The sequence below is a fragment of the Colobus angolensis genome, unplaced genomic scaffold (genome assembly GCF_000951035.1).
Source record: "Colobus angolensis palliatus isolate OR3802 unplaced genomic scaffold, Cang.pa_1.0 Scaffold152, whole genome shotgun sequence".
Taxonomy (NCBI): Eukaryota; Metazoa; Chordata; class Mammalia; order Primates; family Cercopithecidae; genus Colobus; species Colobus angolensis.
This window is the reverse complement of record NW_012114622.1, coordinates 5,014,076-5,033,181: the sequence shown is the minus strand read 5'-3', so window position 1 is coordinate 5,033,181 and position 19,106 is coordinate 5,014,076. Positions and strand designations below refer to the sequence as shown.

The 19,106-nt window shown below is 34.0% G+C and overlaps 1 protein-coding gene across 2 annotated transcripts in view; it reads left to right on the top strand.

Annotated features, from left to right (window-relative positions):
- The window catches only part of IMMP1L (IMP1 inner mitochondrial membrane peptidase-like (S. cerevisiae)), a 75,438-nt gene that overhangs the window by 28,656 nt on the left and 27,676 nt on the right, over nucleotides 1-19,106 (top strand). The window contains exons 2-3 of one of the 2 annotated variants that reach the window (XM_011936333.1): nucleotides 11,240-11,279; nucleotides 17,934-18,067. In XM_011936333.1, the coding sequence (XP_011791723.1) occupies nucleotides 17,963-18,067 (105 nt within the window). In that variant the 5' untranslated portion in view covers nucleotides 11,240-11,279; nucleotides 17,934-17,962. The remainder of the gene's footprint in view (nucleotides 1-11,239; nucleotides 11,280-17,933; nucleotides 18,068-19,106) is intronic. The other variant, XM_011936332.1, reaches the window with a different exon arrangement.

The following is a 19,106-nucleotide window of genomic DNA, read 5'->3' as shown; positions in this document are numbered from 1 at the left end:
GTTTTAATTGTATAATATCAGTTGTCTAGTCATTCTAAATGAATAATTACATTTCTTGAATTAAATTATTTTCTGTTTTACTTATTTCTATAAAACCCTTTTTATTAAAGGATTTTTAAAAGAATTTCATTGATATGATGAAAAGACTAATAGAAAAGCCACCTACTAATAATTTATAATGTTGATCTTTTTATTTTGTGAATATTCTGAAGTATACTAAATGCCTCAGATCTCTGTAGTTGCTACTTAAATGTACTTTAAAAATTTGAATATAACCAATTACAATAACAACGTAGAAAAAAGTTCATGCCTTTCTAGATCCAAACATGTTTTTTGAAGTTGCTATCTTTTGAGATCGATGAGGGAGTAACATAGACCTCACTAGTCTTTTATGAAATTGCTCAAGAGGCAATTTTTTAAAAAACCTAAATTTACTGGACTAAAGCATTTGTAACTACATCACATCATTCTTTTTTATACATTGATGGTCAGCAATTTGGCAGGTCTTCTCTTCTCCCACCCCCATCATTAAACTGAAAATATGAAGTAGAAGCTAAAATGACAGGATTTCATACTTTCTTTTCTAAGCTTATCTACCAGATTTGACACTGGAATGTTTGTTCTTCCATAATTAACCCTCTGCTTCAGTATTTTTGTTAGTTGCACCATTTCATTTGGCTGAGGAACATATTATTGAAAATATAAGACCTGCTAAAGTGGTGCTGTCCATTAGAAATATAATGTGAATCACATAATCAACTGTAACCAAAATATTTTCAATATGTAATCAGTCCATTAGAAATATAATGTGAATCACATAATCAACTGTAACCAAAATATTTTCAATATGTAATCAATATAAACATTAACAAAATACTTTCCCTTTTTTGTATTAAGTCTTCGAAGTCCAGTGTGTGTTTAATACTTACAGTACATCTCAATTTGGACTAGTCATCTTTCAAGTGGCCTCATAAGGCTAGTGGCTACCTTATTGAACAGTGTAGTTCTAAAGTATTACACAATTGTAACAAAATATCGTAACAAAAATATGTACTTTTTACATTTCTCGTTATTTTTCTAGTAATATCCTAGTCAGGGTAACCAAAGAATATTCATGTGCTATGTAGTTGAAATTACATAAAGTTTTTTATAGCACTGATACCATTGGCTTATATCTTTCTCTGTGATACATAAAATCTAATTGTGTCACCTGATTGCTGAGTACCTATCCGACATTGTACAGATATGTTTAAAGAGATTGTGATGATGAGGTGATAATGACTAATGTAATAAATGTGGAGTGTCCCTCAAAAATTGTAGGCAAATCAAACTTGTCAAGTAAGCCATATTGTAAGTATACCAAGGAGCTTAGTTTTACAAGAATTCTATGGCAAATCTTAGTACTTTTTTTTTATATATATAAAACTTACAACGTCTTCTCTTCTCATCCTTAGATTTATTCTGGACAGATTTTTGTGTAAATGTATATGAATCTCTCTTTTCATATAAATTTGCTTAGATAAGCTGGTATAGCTGTAAATGTCATGGGTGGAAGAAGCTGATTATAAAATATTTTCTAAATTTCTCTAGAATCCTACACATTTAAAATGTTCTGTACATATTTAAAAGTGAGGAGAGATTTCTTCACTGATACGTGTTTTAAAAACATATTGTTAAGAATTATAAAACCTTGAATTATAATAGATTTGAACGGATTGAAATATTTTAAAGTACAGTTATAAAATGATGAAGGAAATTCATGTAAAATACTGTAGGCATACATATTTTATTTAAAATGGTCATATATAATTGACCTTGCTCAAGTATGACTTAGAGAAAACTGTATTTATGAAATCTCTGAGTTTTTCACATTTTCTAAATTTTGAGGGCTATGACCTAATTTTATGTAATATCATTTTTAGCTATTAGCCAATGCCTGCTGTAATCTTGGACTCACTTACATTTTTATTGACTACTCCCTGTGACTCCTGCATTTAAAGTGTTGGCACAAAATGTTAAACTATTCTTTAAACAATACCTCTAGTTTCTTGGAGATGATAAATCCGTCCATTGATTTCCTAATTTTATTATGTACACAGTCAATTGTAATCCAAGATTATAGCAAACAAGATGTTAATTTCTAGACATAATCTATGTACATTTCAATTACAGAGCATGATTGTTATAGAAGCACAGAATAAAAAGGAATAACATTTGTGCTATCCTCACAGGAGCTGTCAATAAAAGATGTAATAGGGGATTTAGAAATCTGGAAATGGCCAACTAATTTATGTGAATCTGTTTTATTTCAGCTAGAAAGACCAAGCTCTTTTTCGTCTGCACTGCATATTGCAGAGCACAGGCTGTCTATATAAAACCAGGCGGCTGCATATGGATAGTCCCTTGATATCATTCACTTGCTGTGTAATCTTATTATGCAAAGTTCTAATCTTCACCTAGAATGAATGCCTCTGGGTCAGAATATAGTCATATCAGGGTTTTTGAGGTCATGTTTTCTGATCCTTAGTTTATTCTTCTAAGTAGGGCTGGGATTTAAAGGGTATTCCCCAGATACTAGCAGAGATAGACAGCAGAACCTGCTGCCTTTTTGGAAGACAAGACCAACATGAGGTCCCTGGTAGGATTAAACTTGATTTGTAGCTGTAGGATTTTTTAACAGATGTATTATTGGACAGGGAATAGGGGGCCACCAGCGCAGCAAAATTGAATCACGACTGACATTCTCAGGGAGTTTGCTGCCTGCTAAAACAGCAGCTGCATGTGGATTTGACTTCTTTCAGGTGAAGCGACTTCCAGTCATTTGGAAAGGATGGGATGAAAAGGAACCTTGGTGATAATTTTGATGTCTGCAAGATTTAGTACCAGTGTAATGGGATTATCGATAACACCTTCACTGCAGAAAAAGCCACCTGGTGCTATAACTGGCAGCAACCGAGAACTAATCCTTTCCCATCTCTTGGATGTCATTCATGAAGCTCAAAGCTATTTCTACCCTGCTAACTGTGATTAATTTTATAAACAACAACAACAAAAAATCAGGTGATCAAGGCAAAGAATATGCTTTTTATAATATGTAACCTTATTTTAAGCTATATGACTTAAAATTATGCAAGACATATACAAACTGTAAGCTATATGATCCAAAATTTATTAAGCTATTGAAATAGAAAAGTTGATTAATGATGTCTTGGTTTTTTTAGTTGAAGGACATAAATTATTTACTATTGGTAACAATTCATATTTGAGATCGTATATTAATTTAAGTAGTTTTATATTCTTTTGGCCATAGAGCCACTATGAAATTAATCAAAATGTCTAGCTGTAAGGAATTGAAATAATTTGTTTTGTCATGTTTTACCTGTTTTTGACTGCTCCAGTTGCTATTGATGCAATGTTTTTGGATAAATGTTTTGAATAAAACATAATTTGAAATATATAGACACCTATATTTTTTGTAATAAAGGTATTGCTAGCTGAAACTGCTGATGAAAGGGCTTTTGGTGAAAGTATATGATTTTAATATATAAAAGTATAGAGTAAATAGGAATACTGAATGACATATTTTTTAAAATCAGTGATTCTTAGGTAACTTTTCCTTTAGATGGAGGTTTAGTTGTTTGCTTAAAACTTGGGTGTTAGTTAATTGATTTTTTTAGCTTTTATTTCATCTAAAAACTTTATCAAATACTTTGGTTAGAGGTGTTAATTATTTTAATATTTTTCTCTAACACGATCCAATATAAACTGAGAGAAAATGAAGTGAAATTATCCCATCAGTCACCCAAACAGTATGCTACGTAACTGCCAAGACTAGAAAAGATAATTAGTGTTGTCAGTGTTATGATCTTAGAGTACTTAATTTAAAAATATTTATTCATAGAACTTGATTTTTATCTCATAGCTTTTTTGTTTAGTAGCTTTATCTTTTAAAAAATAAATTATACAGCCTCAGTCTAAACTTTAACATTTTAACTAAATATAGGTGACTAAAGTATTTTCTTGAAATTATGAAAATATTTAAAATATAACCAGTATTATACCTGATGTACACCGTTAATGTACTACCACCTCTGTTTATGTGTGGTACCTTTTATTATTTTCCATATAAGGTCTTTACTAGAAAAGTCAGCAAATATAATGAATTTATACAGAGTTCACGGGTTTAGTTTAACCGGTTCCAAGCTATTGTATTTCAAATTGTATTTCCAAACTTTAACCACATTTTGAATGAATGAATGAGAAAGCTTGCCAATATTTCCAGTAAACTGCATTGTGTCACTTTATGAAGGATGACTTTTGCCTTCTATTTGTATTTTTGCTGTTCGAAATATTTTTTTTTTTTTTTTTTGAGACGGAGTCTCGCTCTGTCGCCCAAGCTGGAGTGCAGTGGCCGGATCTCAGCTCACTGCAAGCTCCGCCTCCCGGGTTCACGCCATTCTCCTGCCTCAGCCTCCCAAGTAGCTGGGACTACAGGCGCCCGCCACCTCGCCCGGCTAGTTTTTTGTACTTTTTAGTAGAGACGGGGTTTCACCGTGTTAGCCAGGATGGTCTCGATCTCCTGACCTTGTGATCCGCCCGCCTCGGCCTCCCAAAGTGCTGGGATTACAGGCTTGAGCCACCGTGCCCGGCCTCGAAAAAATTTTAATTTTATTATGATGAAAGAAGCTATCTATGAAGTAAATGGACTTAAATCTTTTTTTATCCTCATAATAAAATTACTTATTTTAAATCTAAAATATTTGGTTTATGTGTAATTTCACGTTATTTTGCCAGGTATGCTATTATCTCAGCATAACTCTCTGTGGTAATTTATAGTATTGTGTATTTATTTTTAAAGTAGTTTTGAATTCAAAATAGAATTTGGAAGCTTTTATTAAACCTGGTCAGTGTTTACTTTTTTACTTTTTATTCAGTATTTACCGAACAGCTCTTGAGAGTCAGTATTTTTTCCTTCTCCATTGTAGGGGTCATTCTTATTTGATTAGAGATGGTTATTTTCTTTGGAAAGTCTCAAACTCATCTGAAGTAAATTCAACATAAAAAATAAGATCTTCTCAATGGTATACATTCTTTTCATAAAAATATAGGTTATTTGAATTTTAGTATCTGTTGATAACTTATGAGAAATTTGGCTTATCTTAAAAAGATAGATACTAATTTGCAGCACAGGCAACTCATGATGTCAGTAAGACTTAAGGGAATTATTTTTGGAGACGAGAGTGGGATATAGGATGAAATGAGAAAAAATGTTTTAGAAAGAATGGTAAGTCAGGGCCGGGCGCGGTGGCTCAAGCCTGTAATCCCAGCACTTTGGGAGGCCGAGATGGGCGGATCACGAGGTCAGGAGATCGAGACCATCCTGGCTAACACAGTGAAACCCCGTCTCTACTAAAAAATACAAAAAACTAGCCGGGCGTGGTGGCGGGCCTCTGTAGTCCCAGCTACTTGGGAGGCTGAGGCAGGAGAATGGTGTAAACCCAGGAGGCGGAGCTTGCAGTGAGCTGAGATCTGGCCACTGCACTCCAGCCTGGGCGACAGAGCGAGACTCCGTCTCAAAAAAAAAAAAAAAAAAAGAAAGAATGGTAAGTCAGGTATAACAAAAGAATAAGGTGGGGCTGGGCATGGTGGCACCCACCCCTGGTCCCAGACACTCGGGAGGCTGTAGTGGAAGGATTCTTTGAGCCCAGGAGTTGGAGGCTGATCGCTCTAAAAGTGTTCATGAACTGTGGCACAGCGAGGGTTAGCCTATGATAATGCTAAATGACATTTCTTTTTGAATTAATATTCTTCCACTGTTATTCATACAACTGCTATATTGTTTTGAAATATACCATTTAGTAGTTGGATTATTGGTGAATGAGTGTGTTTGTTTTGGTATTTTACTTTTTAGAACGTGATGCTTTGTTATATTAAAATGATCAACTCCTTATTCTTTGTAAACGTAAGGTGAGTTTCAATTTTGGTTATATGTAAAAATGTGAAATTCAGAAAATACCACTGGACTAATGAAATACATTGAAGTATTAGCATTATAATGTTTACTTGATGAAAGTTTATAGAATTATCCCAAAGTTAACATTCACTTTAAAGATAATGAATGGATAAATTTTGTCAAGTCTCTGAAAATATTGAGTATGTGTCAGTGGTCTTAAAGGACAGGATAAAGTCCTTTACTAGACTTCCTTCCTGGAAGCTTTTTAAAACTGTGGTATCTGCAGCTGTAGATTCTCTTTCATTAGCTCTGTGATGTAGGATGAGAATCATAGGAATTGCAGGGAGCCTGGGAATTTGGATTTTTAGTTTTTAATTTTGTTTGATATTAGGTTTTCATGTTATTTTGATGCTGCAGTCACATTTGAAACAGTATTCACTACTTTAAACCTTAAAGTAATGGCAGTTATTTCCTCTGCTGATGAGACAGAATAAACAGGTTTGGTATGTTTTTCTAATTCTTTTTGAGACAGGGTCTTGCTTTGTTGCCCAGGCTGGAGTGCAGTGGTAAGATCATGGCCCACCTCAGCCTTAACCTCCTGGACTCAGGTAATCCTCCCAAGTAGCTGGGACTACAGGTGTGCACCTCATGCCCAGCTAATTTTTTAATTCAAAATAAAGAGGTTTTAATAAAATCTTCAGAGATTATGAGGGTATCAGTACCTTGAGTTTACAGTTTTAGAAAATAAAAAACAATCTATACAAATCTTACAGTAGATTTAACACTTACGGATTTGAACAATTCATGAGCAGCCCTGAAGGTGATTTTTGAAATGGCAGGAATTTGAATTACTTTGATGGAGACTTTGCTGTGTGAGAGTGAATTATTTAGCTATTGAGCAGAGTATACTACTCAGCATAATGAGTCTTTGTTGTTCTCTACTTGTCACAATAACTTCTTAGGATCTTAAGTGGACATATATCTCTCAGTTACCTTTTATGCATCATTCTGTGGGGAAAATGGATTTTGTGTAAGTATTCTTGTCTTTGAACATCTCCAAGGTCTCAGAAATGTCAAAATCTACTACTTTTTCTTTCCCAAATGAAGGTAAATGTGGCAAAACTGTGATGTAATTTGTTTTCTCCTTCCCTATCTAACTTGTTTCTGCTCACCCTTTCTTAATGTGAACACTTCTTTAAATGCTAATTTATTCTCAAACTCTGTTCCTCTATCAGAACAAAAATACATTAATGACATTAAATCATTTCTGTGATTGCGTATACTTTAGAATGAATGAATTTATGTAAATTGATGGTCTTAGTTAACATTTGACATATATACATATATAATGTATTTATATATATATATATATATATATATATGTTTTTCCTATTTCTGAAACAAAATGCTTTCTCTTTTCAAAGGCATTTCAGACCTGAACAATCAGGTGGACAACTTCTTTGTGGCTTTGGGTATTTTGAAATTACTCTAAATCTACTTCAGTAATTGGATCCAAATCAGAATCTTAGAATTGGATGCCTATGCCCAGAAATTTCTAAAGATGGAGGAATCTCTGATTTCTTTTCAGCTTCTTAGGTTCACTCTGCTCAATCTTTTTAGCTGGTTTTAACATCAGTCCTACCTCTATCTTTTCTATGTGTCTCTATTCCCAGATACCTATTTTATAGTATCCAAAAATTTTTTTCATTTAAATTGAGAGGCAGTATGGTGTAGTGTTGGATGTTAGACCCAAAAAGCTTCATTTTGAATTCTGGCCCAGCCTCTAATGAGCTGCATGACTTTGAATAGTTCCTTCATCTCTCTGCGCCTCAGTTTCTTTATCTGAAAAACGAAATACCTAAGGGGCCGGGCGCAGTGGCTCATACCTGTAATCCCAGCACTTTGGGAGGCCAAGGCGGGCGGATTACAAGGTCAGGAGATCAAGACCATCCTGGCTATCAAAGTGAAATCTTGTCTCTACTAAAAATACAAAAAATTAGCCAGGCGAGGTGGCGCACGTCTGTAGTCCCAGCTACTCGGGAGGCTGAGGCAGGAGAATGGCGTGAACCCGGGAGGGGAAGCTTGCGGTGAGCCGAGATCGCACCACTGCACTCCAGCCTGAGCCACAGAGTGAGACTCTGTCTCAAAAAGAATTTTTTTTTAAAAAAAGAGATGCCTGAGTTCTCATAGGGTTGTTTTAAGGATTAAATGAGTTAATATATGTTAAGTAATGAAGAATCTCTTAAAAGGTTTCTGTGGAGGATCCTCTGATACTTCTTTTGCTATATGACACAGTCACAATTTTTATGGTGCTTTTCACTTTTTCCCTAGCTTTTCTATTATTTGAAAGAATATGTAGGTTCCCCTTTAAAGAAATTGGTTCTCTACATTAATGACTCAGTTTTTTTTTAATGTAAATGTGATAGGGAATTTAAGAAGTAACAGGTTCTGAATTTTTTGATGCCCAAGCTTCCCAAATTTTTTCACAGCACACATGGTACATAGTAAGTTATACAACATATAGTAGTAAATGACTGGATAACTAGGGCTGCCCAAGGCTGGCAATGGCTATTGGTCACCAAGAGCTTAGAGCAGTCACTTGGAGGACTTGTTAAAATACAGATTGCTGAACAACACTTTCTAAGTTTCTGATTCTAATAAATCTTGTATTTAACCAAATCAGTTTGAAGATGATGCCATTGATACTGGTCTGAGGAATCACAGTTTAGTAATTACTTCTTTAATGTTCTGTGTCCTGGTGTGGTAGGTAGAAAAATGGCCCTCCAAAGATGTCTGCATCCTAATCCCCAGAACCTTTGAATATGTTACCTTACATGGTGGCAAAAGGGACTTCACAGATGTGATTAAATTAAGGACTTTGAGATCATTGTGAATTATCTAGTTGGGCTCAGTGGAACCACCAGGGTCCTTAAAAGAGTAAAAAGGTGGCAGGAGAGAGAGAAAAACAGACAGACAGACAGACATACAGACAGAGGAAGAAGTGACCATGGAATAATGGCCAGGGAGATTAAAGACTTTGAGATTGAACAAAGGGGCTATGAGTAAAGGAATGTTAGTGCTTCTAGAAGTTGGGAAAGATAAGGAAATGGATTCTCCCCTAAACCCTTTAGAAAGAAATAGTCTTGGTTTTTTAGCCCAGTGGTACCCATGTTAGACTTCTGACCTATCAACTGTAAGATTATAAATTTGTGTTGTTTTAAGCCATTAAGTTTATGGTAATTTGTTGGCACCAATAGAATACTAGTACATCTGTAACCAGTTCTGTTTACCAGTTCGCTTTGTGCTAAAAGTTCCCAGTCTTAGCTCATGACATCAGCTCATAACAAAGAGTAAATAAAAACACAAAAGGCAAGAGCCCCCTTATTTTTCTACCATCAAACTGTCAAAACTACCAGTAGGTTAACCCATGTTTTTCTTCCCTTTTATTACATTGGAGGAAGTACCCAAACTTCTATCAAAACCCAATCTGTTGGCCTTTGTTTGATCCTATTCTCTATTGCCCTGTTTTTTTAAAATTGAAGTTACATATATATGTGTGTGTGTGTGTGTGTGTGTGTGTGTATATGTATGTATAATTTAGCATCTAAATATATATATTTTAATTTAGAATCTTTAAGATGGAGAGCACCCCTTCAATGATTAGGAGAGACACAAGATGGAAATAATGGTTTTATTACTCACAGGTCCAGGGTACGTGATATACCTGGAGGCCATATGCGGAGGTCAGGGAGCACTTCAGAGGGAAGGAGAGGGAGAGAGATCCATGGGTTAATGCCTTCATTGAGGCCTAAGGCCTTATCCAAACAGGTTTCTCACTGAGTGATTTTTCTTTAACACTTAATAATTGTATACATTTATGGTACAGTATGATTTTGATACATATGTACAGTGTGTAATGATCAAATCAGAGTAATTAACATATCTGTCACCTCAAACATTTATCATTTCTCTGTTGGGAATGTTAAATATCTTATAGCTCTTTGAAAATATGCCCTAAATTATTGTTAACTATAGTCACCTTGCAGTGCAATAGAACAGTAGAATTTATTTCTCCTATATAGCTGTAATTTTGCATCTGTTAGCCAATCCGTTCTTATCATGTCTCACACTTTTCAGCCTCTAGTAATCACTATTCTATCTCCTTCTGTGAAATCAACTTTTTTAGCTTTCATGTATGAGTGAGAACATATGATATTTTTCTTTCTATGCCTGGCTTATTTCACCAACATAATTATCCTCCAGGCTCATACATTTTGCCTTGTTTGACAGGATTTCATTGGTTTTTGTGGCTGAATAGTATTCCGTTGTGTATATATATACCACATTTTCTTTATTCATTAATCTGTTGGACATGTAAGTTGATTCCAAATCTTGACTATTGTGAATAGTGCTGCAATAAACATAGGAGTGCAGACATCTCTTCACCATACTGATTTCCTTTCTCTTGGATATACACCCAGTAGTGGAATTGCTGGGTCGTATGGTAGTTCTATTTTTAGTGTTCTTTTTTATATATGTTTTATGTCCTGTAAAACATTTTTGTTATAGTCTTAAACAGCATCAGTATCTTTATCCAAATATGTATGTACTCTTCAGTTCTCTTCCTTCCTTCTTGGATTTGCCTAATTCTTTTTTTGTTTTGTTTTGTTTTGAGACGGAGTTTCGCTCTTTTTGCCCAGGCTGGAGTGCAATGGCATTATCTCGACTCACTGTGACCTCCGCCTCAAGCGATTCTCCTGCCTCAGCCTCCCGAGTAGCTGGGACTACAGGCATGTGCCGCCACACATGGCTAATTTTGTATTTTTAGTAGAGATGGGGTTTAGTTGCTCCATGTTGGTCAGGCTGGTCTCCAACTCCCGACATCAGGTGATCCCCCTTCCTCGGCCTCCCAAAGAGTTGGATTACAGGCATGAGCCACTGCACCCGGCCCATTTGCCAAATTCTATCTGACAACATTTTGTTTTTGCCTGAATTATTCCTGTTAGTATATACATTATTACAGTTGTGCTGGCAAAAATATTTGCAAAACTTGTTTTCTGAAAGTGTTTTTATTTTTTTCTTTAGCTTTTGAGGTATATTTTCATCAGGCATAGAATTATAGTTTGGTGATTTTCATACTTTAAAAATGCCATTTTATTTTATTCTGGTTTTAATTATTTCTTATGTAACGGTAGCGATTCCATTTTGTTGAAGAGACAAAATTGTTTCTTTGAAAATAAGGTAAATTTCTGACCAATTTTGAACTTTTCTCATTGTCTTTTTCAGCATCTTGACTATACTGTGCCTGGATGTATCTGTGTGTTTTGTGTTTATCCTGTTCATGGTTTGTAGAATTTCTTGAGTTTGTGAGTTAATGTCTTTCATCAATTTGGAAAGTTACCTACCAGTATTTCTTCAAAATATTGCTTCTGTCCTATTTTTGATTCCCCTTCTTTAGGTCTCTGATTATATTAATACTGTTTCTCCTGGATTGTGTACCTGCTTTCCTCTGTGTCCTTCAGTCTTATTACTTTCTCCCAACTTGCCCAGTTCACTTGTCTTCTGTTAGGCTGAGCCTAGTAGGCAGAATCTGCTGGTAGATTCATGTAATGCATTAATTTTAGTTATTATATTTTATTTTGCAGTATTGTGTTGTGTATAATTTCCACTTGATTTTTAATAGATTTTTGGTTACTGCTGACTTTTATCTTTCCTTCTGTTTTTTTTTGAATGTTAATCATGGTTATTTTAAAGTGTTCATATGTTAAGTTCAATACCTGAATCACCTGTTGCTCTCTTTCTGTTTTGTATTTTTTTTTCTCTTGGCTTTCAGTCATTTGATTCTATTTTATAATGTGCTTTGATTGAATGCAGTCATTTGGTACTATTTTATAGAATGCTTATAATCTTTGATTGAATTAAACTAAAAATTATAGTAGCCCAATTTTTTAAATGGGCAAAGTGTTTGAGTAGACATTTTTCAAAAGAATAGTGATCAATACAATAAACACATGAAAGAGGTGCTTATGAATATTTTGTTATTAAGGAAATGCAAATCAAAGCCACAGTGAGATTCATACTCTCTGGGATGGCTACAATCAAAACATGGATGGTAACAAATGTTGGCAAGGATGTGGAGAAATTGGAAACCTTATGCATTACTAGTAAAAATGTACAGTGGTGCAATTGCTTTGGAAAACAGTTTGGTCATTCTTCAGAAAGTTAAAGGCAGCACTGTCTTTAATGGCATTTTCATTAGAGAAATCTTTTCTGATTCATCCTAAAGAAAGTATGCCTCACCCATTGTTCTCTATCACTTTACTATATTTTTCTTTACAGAAATTTACTTAATGTATTTATGTATTTATTTGTTTACTTTGTGTATATATGATATCTGCCCCACTATACTATAAACTGTATGAGAGAAGGCATCATGTTCACTACTATATTCCCAGGGCTGAATACAGTATCTGGTACATAGTAGTAGCTCAATAAGTATTTGTTGAATGAATGAAGTCACGCTTTTTTCCCCCAAGTGTTTGTTTTTTAGAAGTTTTATTCTACAAAAAAAGCTGAGAAAAATAGTGCAGTGCACATTTGTATACACATCACTTGGATTTAACAATGAACATTTGCCACATTAGCTTTCTGTCTTCCTCCATATGTAATATATCTGTGTGTGTGTATATATGTGTATGTATCAATTTGTCTTCATCTCTATACATGATTTTTAGCAGTAGAAGTGAACCATATGAAAGGAAGTTGCAGTCATAGCATTTTTCTCAAAATAATTCCTTCTTTATCTCCTATGAACAAGGTCATTCTACTACATAGCATGATATTATTAAGAAGTTTAACACTGAAACAGTGATATATTTTTATGTACAATATTCGGATTTACCCAGTTGTCCCCAAGTCTTTCACAGCTTTCTTTTTCTTTTTGCAGGATCCAATTTGAGATTTCATATTGTATTTGGTTGTCATGTCCTTCTATTTTCTTGTAATTGAAAATAGTAGTCTTAGTATAATTTTTCCTTTCATTAAATTTATACTTTTTAAGTGTTCAAGCTGGTTGTCTTGTTGAATGTCTGCAATATGGATATGTCTTGATTGTTCATGATCAGATTTAGGTTACACATTTTTGGCAAGAATGGTACACAGATGATGATGTACTTGTCATTCCATTGGTAAGAGGCTACATGATATTAGTATGCTGCTAAATTTGGTCATTTAGTTAAGATAGTGTTTACCAGATCTTCCCATTGTAAAGATACCTTGTTCCCTTTGTAAAAAAAAAAAAAATCTACTTTGATACTTTTCAAATATCCTGTTGACCAACAATGTTTCACTCAGTGTATTTTAGCATGTATCAGTGGCCCTTGTCTGAATCAGTTATTACAGTGGTGATAATTTTATCATTCCTTCTACATTTATTAGCTGTCATGTTTTGATAAAGAACTTTCCCTGTCCCCAACACATGCATCTTTTTAAAAATTTCATTTTTAATTTAATGTATTATCAATTACTGTTACTATTTTTAGGCTTATATTGTCCCTAATTTAATGTATTATCAATTACTGTTACTATTTTTAGGCTTATATTGTCCCAAATTTGGCCATTGGATGACCCCTCAGAATGGTTGCTTTGTTTGCATCAGTCTTTGAGCACTGACTGTTTTGCTCTTGTGGAGAATGATACTTAGAAACCAAAAATGTGGGCAGTAAGTGCTCATAATTACTACAGTGTCATTGCTTCTTACAATGGCCTTTTCATAGTGGACAGAGCTAGGATGACATTTTTAAATAAGCAAACAGACAAATATATACATGTTTATTTAAGTAAATTTGTTTTGATAACTCAAGTTTATCCTTAAGGTCCCTTTACATATTTGTTGCTTCTTTTTCTCACAGTGAGAAACAACTTAAATATTTGCTCACTTTTACTATCTGATATATATATAAAGTACTGCAACCAACAACAACTTACTAAGATACGTTCTAGATTACTTTCAGTGTTTTTCCTTTTGTATTTAGTTGGTATGTAATAAATGTATTTATTACTGGGATACAGTGATATTTTGCTACATGTATATATTATATAATGATCAAATTGGGGTAATTAGCATATTTACCTCGAACACATCATTTCTTTATGTTGTGAACAGTGAAGATCTTCTTGTAGCTTTTTGAAAATATACAATAAATTATGGTTAACCGTATTCACCCAACAGTGCTGCAGAAGGCAGGAACTCATTCCTCCTATCTAGCTGTAATTTTTTGTCCATTAACCAACTTCTCATTCTCCCCTCCTACCTCCCTTTCCCAGCCTCTGATACCCATATTTGTACACTATACTTCCATAGGCTCATTTTTTTTTAAGCTCCTGCAGATGAGTGAAAACGTAAAGTAGTTTTCTTCCTGTGCCAGATTTATTTCTCTTAACATAATGTGCCCCAGGGTCGTTCATATTGCCTTGAATAACAGGATTTCATTCTCCTTGTGGCTGAATAATATTCCATTGTGTATGTATAGCATGTTTTTCTTTATCCGTTCATCTGATGGATATTTCAGTTGATTCTATGTCTTAGCTATTGTGAATAGTAGCTAAGCTGCAATAAACATGGGGATGTAGGATGTAGGCCCACTAACAGTGGCCGAGGAGGCCATGGAGGAACCCGTGCAACAGAAGGGGCAGCCACTCCAAGTCCTCCACCGGGACCACCCTGTGGGCAGCGAGCAGGTAACGGGCTCCTCCAAGCCAACTCATTCTACGAAGTAAAGTGAGGGACCCGAGGGGGTGAGGCATACCCCAGGCAGTATATACCCTTTGATGTACTGATTTCCTTTCTTTTGGATTAATACCCAGTAGCAGGATTGCGAGAATTATTTTTTGATTCTCTTTTGAGTTTTTAAAGAAACCTCCACACTGTTTTCCATAATGACTGTACTAATTTACATTCCCACTAACAGGGTATATGAATTTTCTTTTCTCCACATCCTTGCCAGCACTTACTTTGTCTTATTTGATGATAATCTAACTGGTGTAAGATGATACCTGATTATAGTTTTGACTTGCATTTCCCTGAAGATTAGTGATGTTGAGCATATTTTTATGTATTTGTTGGCCATTTGTATGTTTTCTTTTGAAAAATGTCTATTAAGATCATTTGTCCACTTTTTAATTGGGTTATTTGGTTTTTTGCTGTTGAGTTCCTTGTATATTCTGAATATTAGTCCATGTCAGATGCATAGTTTGCAAATATTTTCTCCCATTTGACATGTTGTCTTTTTACTTTGTTATTTTCGTTGCTGAGCAGAAGCTTTTTAGTTTAAATCCCATTTGTCTATTTTTGTTCTTTCTTGCCTGTTCTTTTGATTTCTTAGCCATAAAATCTTTGCCTAGACCAATGTCTTGAAGCGTTTCCCTTATAGTATTATGGTTTGATCTTATTTATAAGTCTGTAATTTATTTTAAGTTGATTTTTATATATGGTTAGAGATATGGGGACTAGTTTTATCCTTCTGCATGTGGATATCCAAATTTTCGAGCACCATTTATTGAAGAGATGTCCTTTCTCCAGTGTATGTTCCTGGCACCTTGTCAAAAATCAGTTGGCTATAAATACATGGATTTATTTCTGGGTTCTCTGTTCTGTCCCATTGGTCTATGTGTTTTTATACCAATACCATGCTGTTTTGGTTACTGTAGCTTTGTAGTGTATTTTAAAGTCAGGTAGGGTAATACTATCAGCTTTATTCATTTTGCTCAATATTGCTTTGGTTATTTTGGGTCTTGTGGTTCTGTATGAATTTTAGGATTGTTTTCTAATTCTGTGAAAAATGACTTTGCCATTTGATAGAGATTGCATTGAACCTTTAGATCACATTGGGTAGTATGGTCATTTTAACAATATTAATTCTTACAATCCATGAGTATGGGCTGTCTTTCCATTTTTATTTTTTATGTCCTCTTCAATTCTTTCAGTGTTTTTGTAGTTTTCATTTTAGAGGTCTTTCACCTCCTTGGGTAAATTTATTCCTAGTTATATTTTTAATGTTTTATAGCTATTTTAAGTGGGATTGCTTTATTGATCCCATTGATTTCTTATTCAGCTAGATCATTCCTGGTGAATAAAATGCTACTAATTTTTGTATGTCGACTTTGTATCCTGCAACTTTATTGAATTCATTTATCAGTTCTAAAAGTATTTGTGGTGAAGTCTTTAGATTTTTCTATATATAAGATCATGTCATCCATAACCAGGATAGTTACTTCCTCTTTTTCAATTTGGATGCCCTTTATTTCTTTATTTTGCCTAATTGCTGTGGCTGAGACTTCCATTACTATGTTGAATAAGGGTGATTAAAGTGGGCAGCCGTGTCTTGTTCCAGATCTTAGAGGACAGGCTTTCAGCTTTTCCCCCATTAAGTATGATATTAGCTGTGGGTTTGTCATATGTTGCCTTTTATTGTTTTGATGTATGTTCCTTCTTTGCCTAATTTCTTGAGAGTTAGTATGATGAAGTGATGTTGAAATTTATCAAATGCTTTTTCTGCATCTATTGAGATCATTTTATCGTTTTTGTTCTTCATTCTGTTGATGTGTTATATCACGCTGTTTGATTGGCATGCATTGAACCATCCTTGCATCCCTAGGATAAATCCCACCTGATTGTGGTGTATTATCTCTTTAATGTGTTGTTGGGTTTGGTTTGCTAGTATTTTGTTAAGGATTGTTGCATCTGAGCTCACTGGCATTTTGGCCTGTAGTTTCTCTTTTCCAGTGTCTGGTTTGGGCATTAGGGCAATGCTGACCTGAATGAATTAGGAAGAATTCCCTCAATTTCCATTTTTTTGGAATAGTTTGAGAAGAATTGGTGTTGGTTCTTTTTTATATGTTTGGAAGAATTCAGAGGTAAAGCCATCTGATGCTGGGCTTTTCTTTGTTGGGAGACCTTTTATTACTGGCTTCATCCTATACCAACTTTGTGATGATAATAAGCCAGTTACCTTGCTAGTCTTAGGCTTTTTTTTTCTTGTCTATAAATTGAGGATGATAATAATATCTATCTTACAGAGGTATTATATGTAAATCTTGACATGTTAAGCAGATGTTACAAACTATTATTGATGTATTTTAATAAATTTAATCTGAGAACCGTATATTGTAGCCTAGGCCTAAGGGTTAGGCTCTTAGTTGAGAAATGCATGATACATAGTTGTGACAGTTAAATAGGAAGGACAGATATTAGAAATATTTTAGATGAATAATATTTTAAAATTTTATATAGCTTTTAAAAATCTTTAAATGGTACTTTATGCTGTTGTTTCATAGTATGTCTGTGTTCCTTTTGTTACATCAATAATTAATAACTCAACAAATGAATGTAACTTTATAATTTATAAAGTACTTTGACATATGTTTGCTGAATTTGATTCTAAGAATCATTCTATGAGAGATTATTTCTACTAGGCCCCAGAAAGGTTAAGTAGTTTGTTGAAGATTATACAAGTTAGTAAAAGAACCAGTGTGAAACTTGAATCTCCATATTCCTATTCTACTGATTTCTCCATTATTTTCTATTACATGGCAAGAAGTAATATATAGCAAGGAACAAATGTGAAAAACTGTTATTAGTCCTTTGAAAGAGTTACTATCTTTTTTAAGCATCTGCCTTAATAGAAGAAATAACCAAGACATGGAAGGGGACAGATGAGTTTAGAATCTACTAATTATATAATTCATATATAGACCCAGTGGCATTCGAATATAAACTTTGGTAAATCTAAATATTTAGTGGCTACAATTTGCCATTTAAAATATCATTAGTAGAAATGATAATAAACTCTTGCTTTCCTGCACCAAATTGTATTAGGCACTTAGTACATTTTAGGTGATTGTAAAATATTTTACAATAGAGCTGTTTCTTAAATGTTTTTAAATAGTATTGATCATGAAACTTTTTGAAATTTACCATCAGGCCAATGGTGGCAGAGTCTACATAGAACTATGCTTCGTGGTGTTCTGGGGAAAACCTTTCGACTTGTTGGCTATACTATTCAGTATGGCTGTATAGCTCATTGTGCTTTTGAATACGTTGGTGGTGTTGTCATGGTAAGTTTTTATGTTCAAGAATATTCATCTTAAACATATACTTTTTTTCAAATGGAAGGAAAATGTGTTTTTCCTTTTATTATAGTTGAAGTTATTTAATGAATAAAATGTGAAAGTTAAAACATAAAATCTTTCTAAATATTGGAATAATAAGAGAGTGTGTTTGAATTGGCCCTGAGAGAAGGTATAAGGACCATTACTTAAATATTTTCTGTATTCTGTTTCTAATGGGCACAAAAGGTCCTTTTGAATGGTAGAACAATAATAGTCGTTACCATTTATTGAATCCTATTTACTGTGTTTCAGGATATGTTTGATGTTTTACATTTACTAACTAATTTAATCTTTTACACTTCTTTGAGATACTTATTAGTAATCCAATATACACATGAGGAAATGAATTGAGAAAGCTTAAGTAACTTACTTGTTCCAGATCCCATAGTTAGTAAGTAACTTGAAATTTCAACATGTATTTGTCCAGTTTTCAAAATTCCAGCTCATTACCACCATGTTTAACTGTAATTAAAACAAATTAATAATCTATAATTAAGACAGATTATTCTGCCTAATGTCTATATTAAAATGTTAAAGTTGTTCCCTATCCTCAACTAATACTTGTTCTTAATATTGTAGTGGGAAACTATGAACTGTGGTTGATTCAAACCTTTTGTCATGTAAAGAACAAATTGATTGACCAGCCAGTTTTTTTTTTAATTGTTGTTATTACTGTTGTTTTTTTAAATTAGGTTTACTTTATCAGATTGACAGTCACGTAACATCCAGTTAAGATGGAGTAATGGAAATATATATATTTAACTCAAATTTCTCTTTTTTTTTTTTTTTTTTTGAGACAGGGTCTTGCTCTGTTGCCTGGGCTGGAGTGCAATCGAGTGATCTTAGTTCACTGCAGCCTCCGCCTCCTGGGCTCAAAACAGTTCTCGTGCCTCAGCTGCCAAGTAACTGGGACTACAGGGGTGGAACACCACGCCTGGCTAATTGTTGTATATTTAGTACAGATGGCGTTTCACCATGTTGTCCA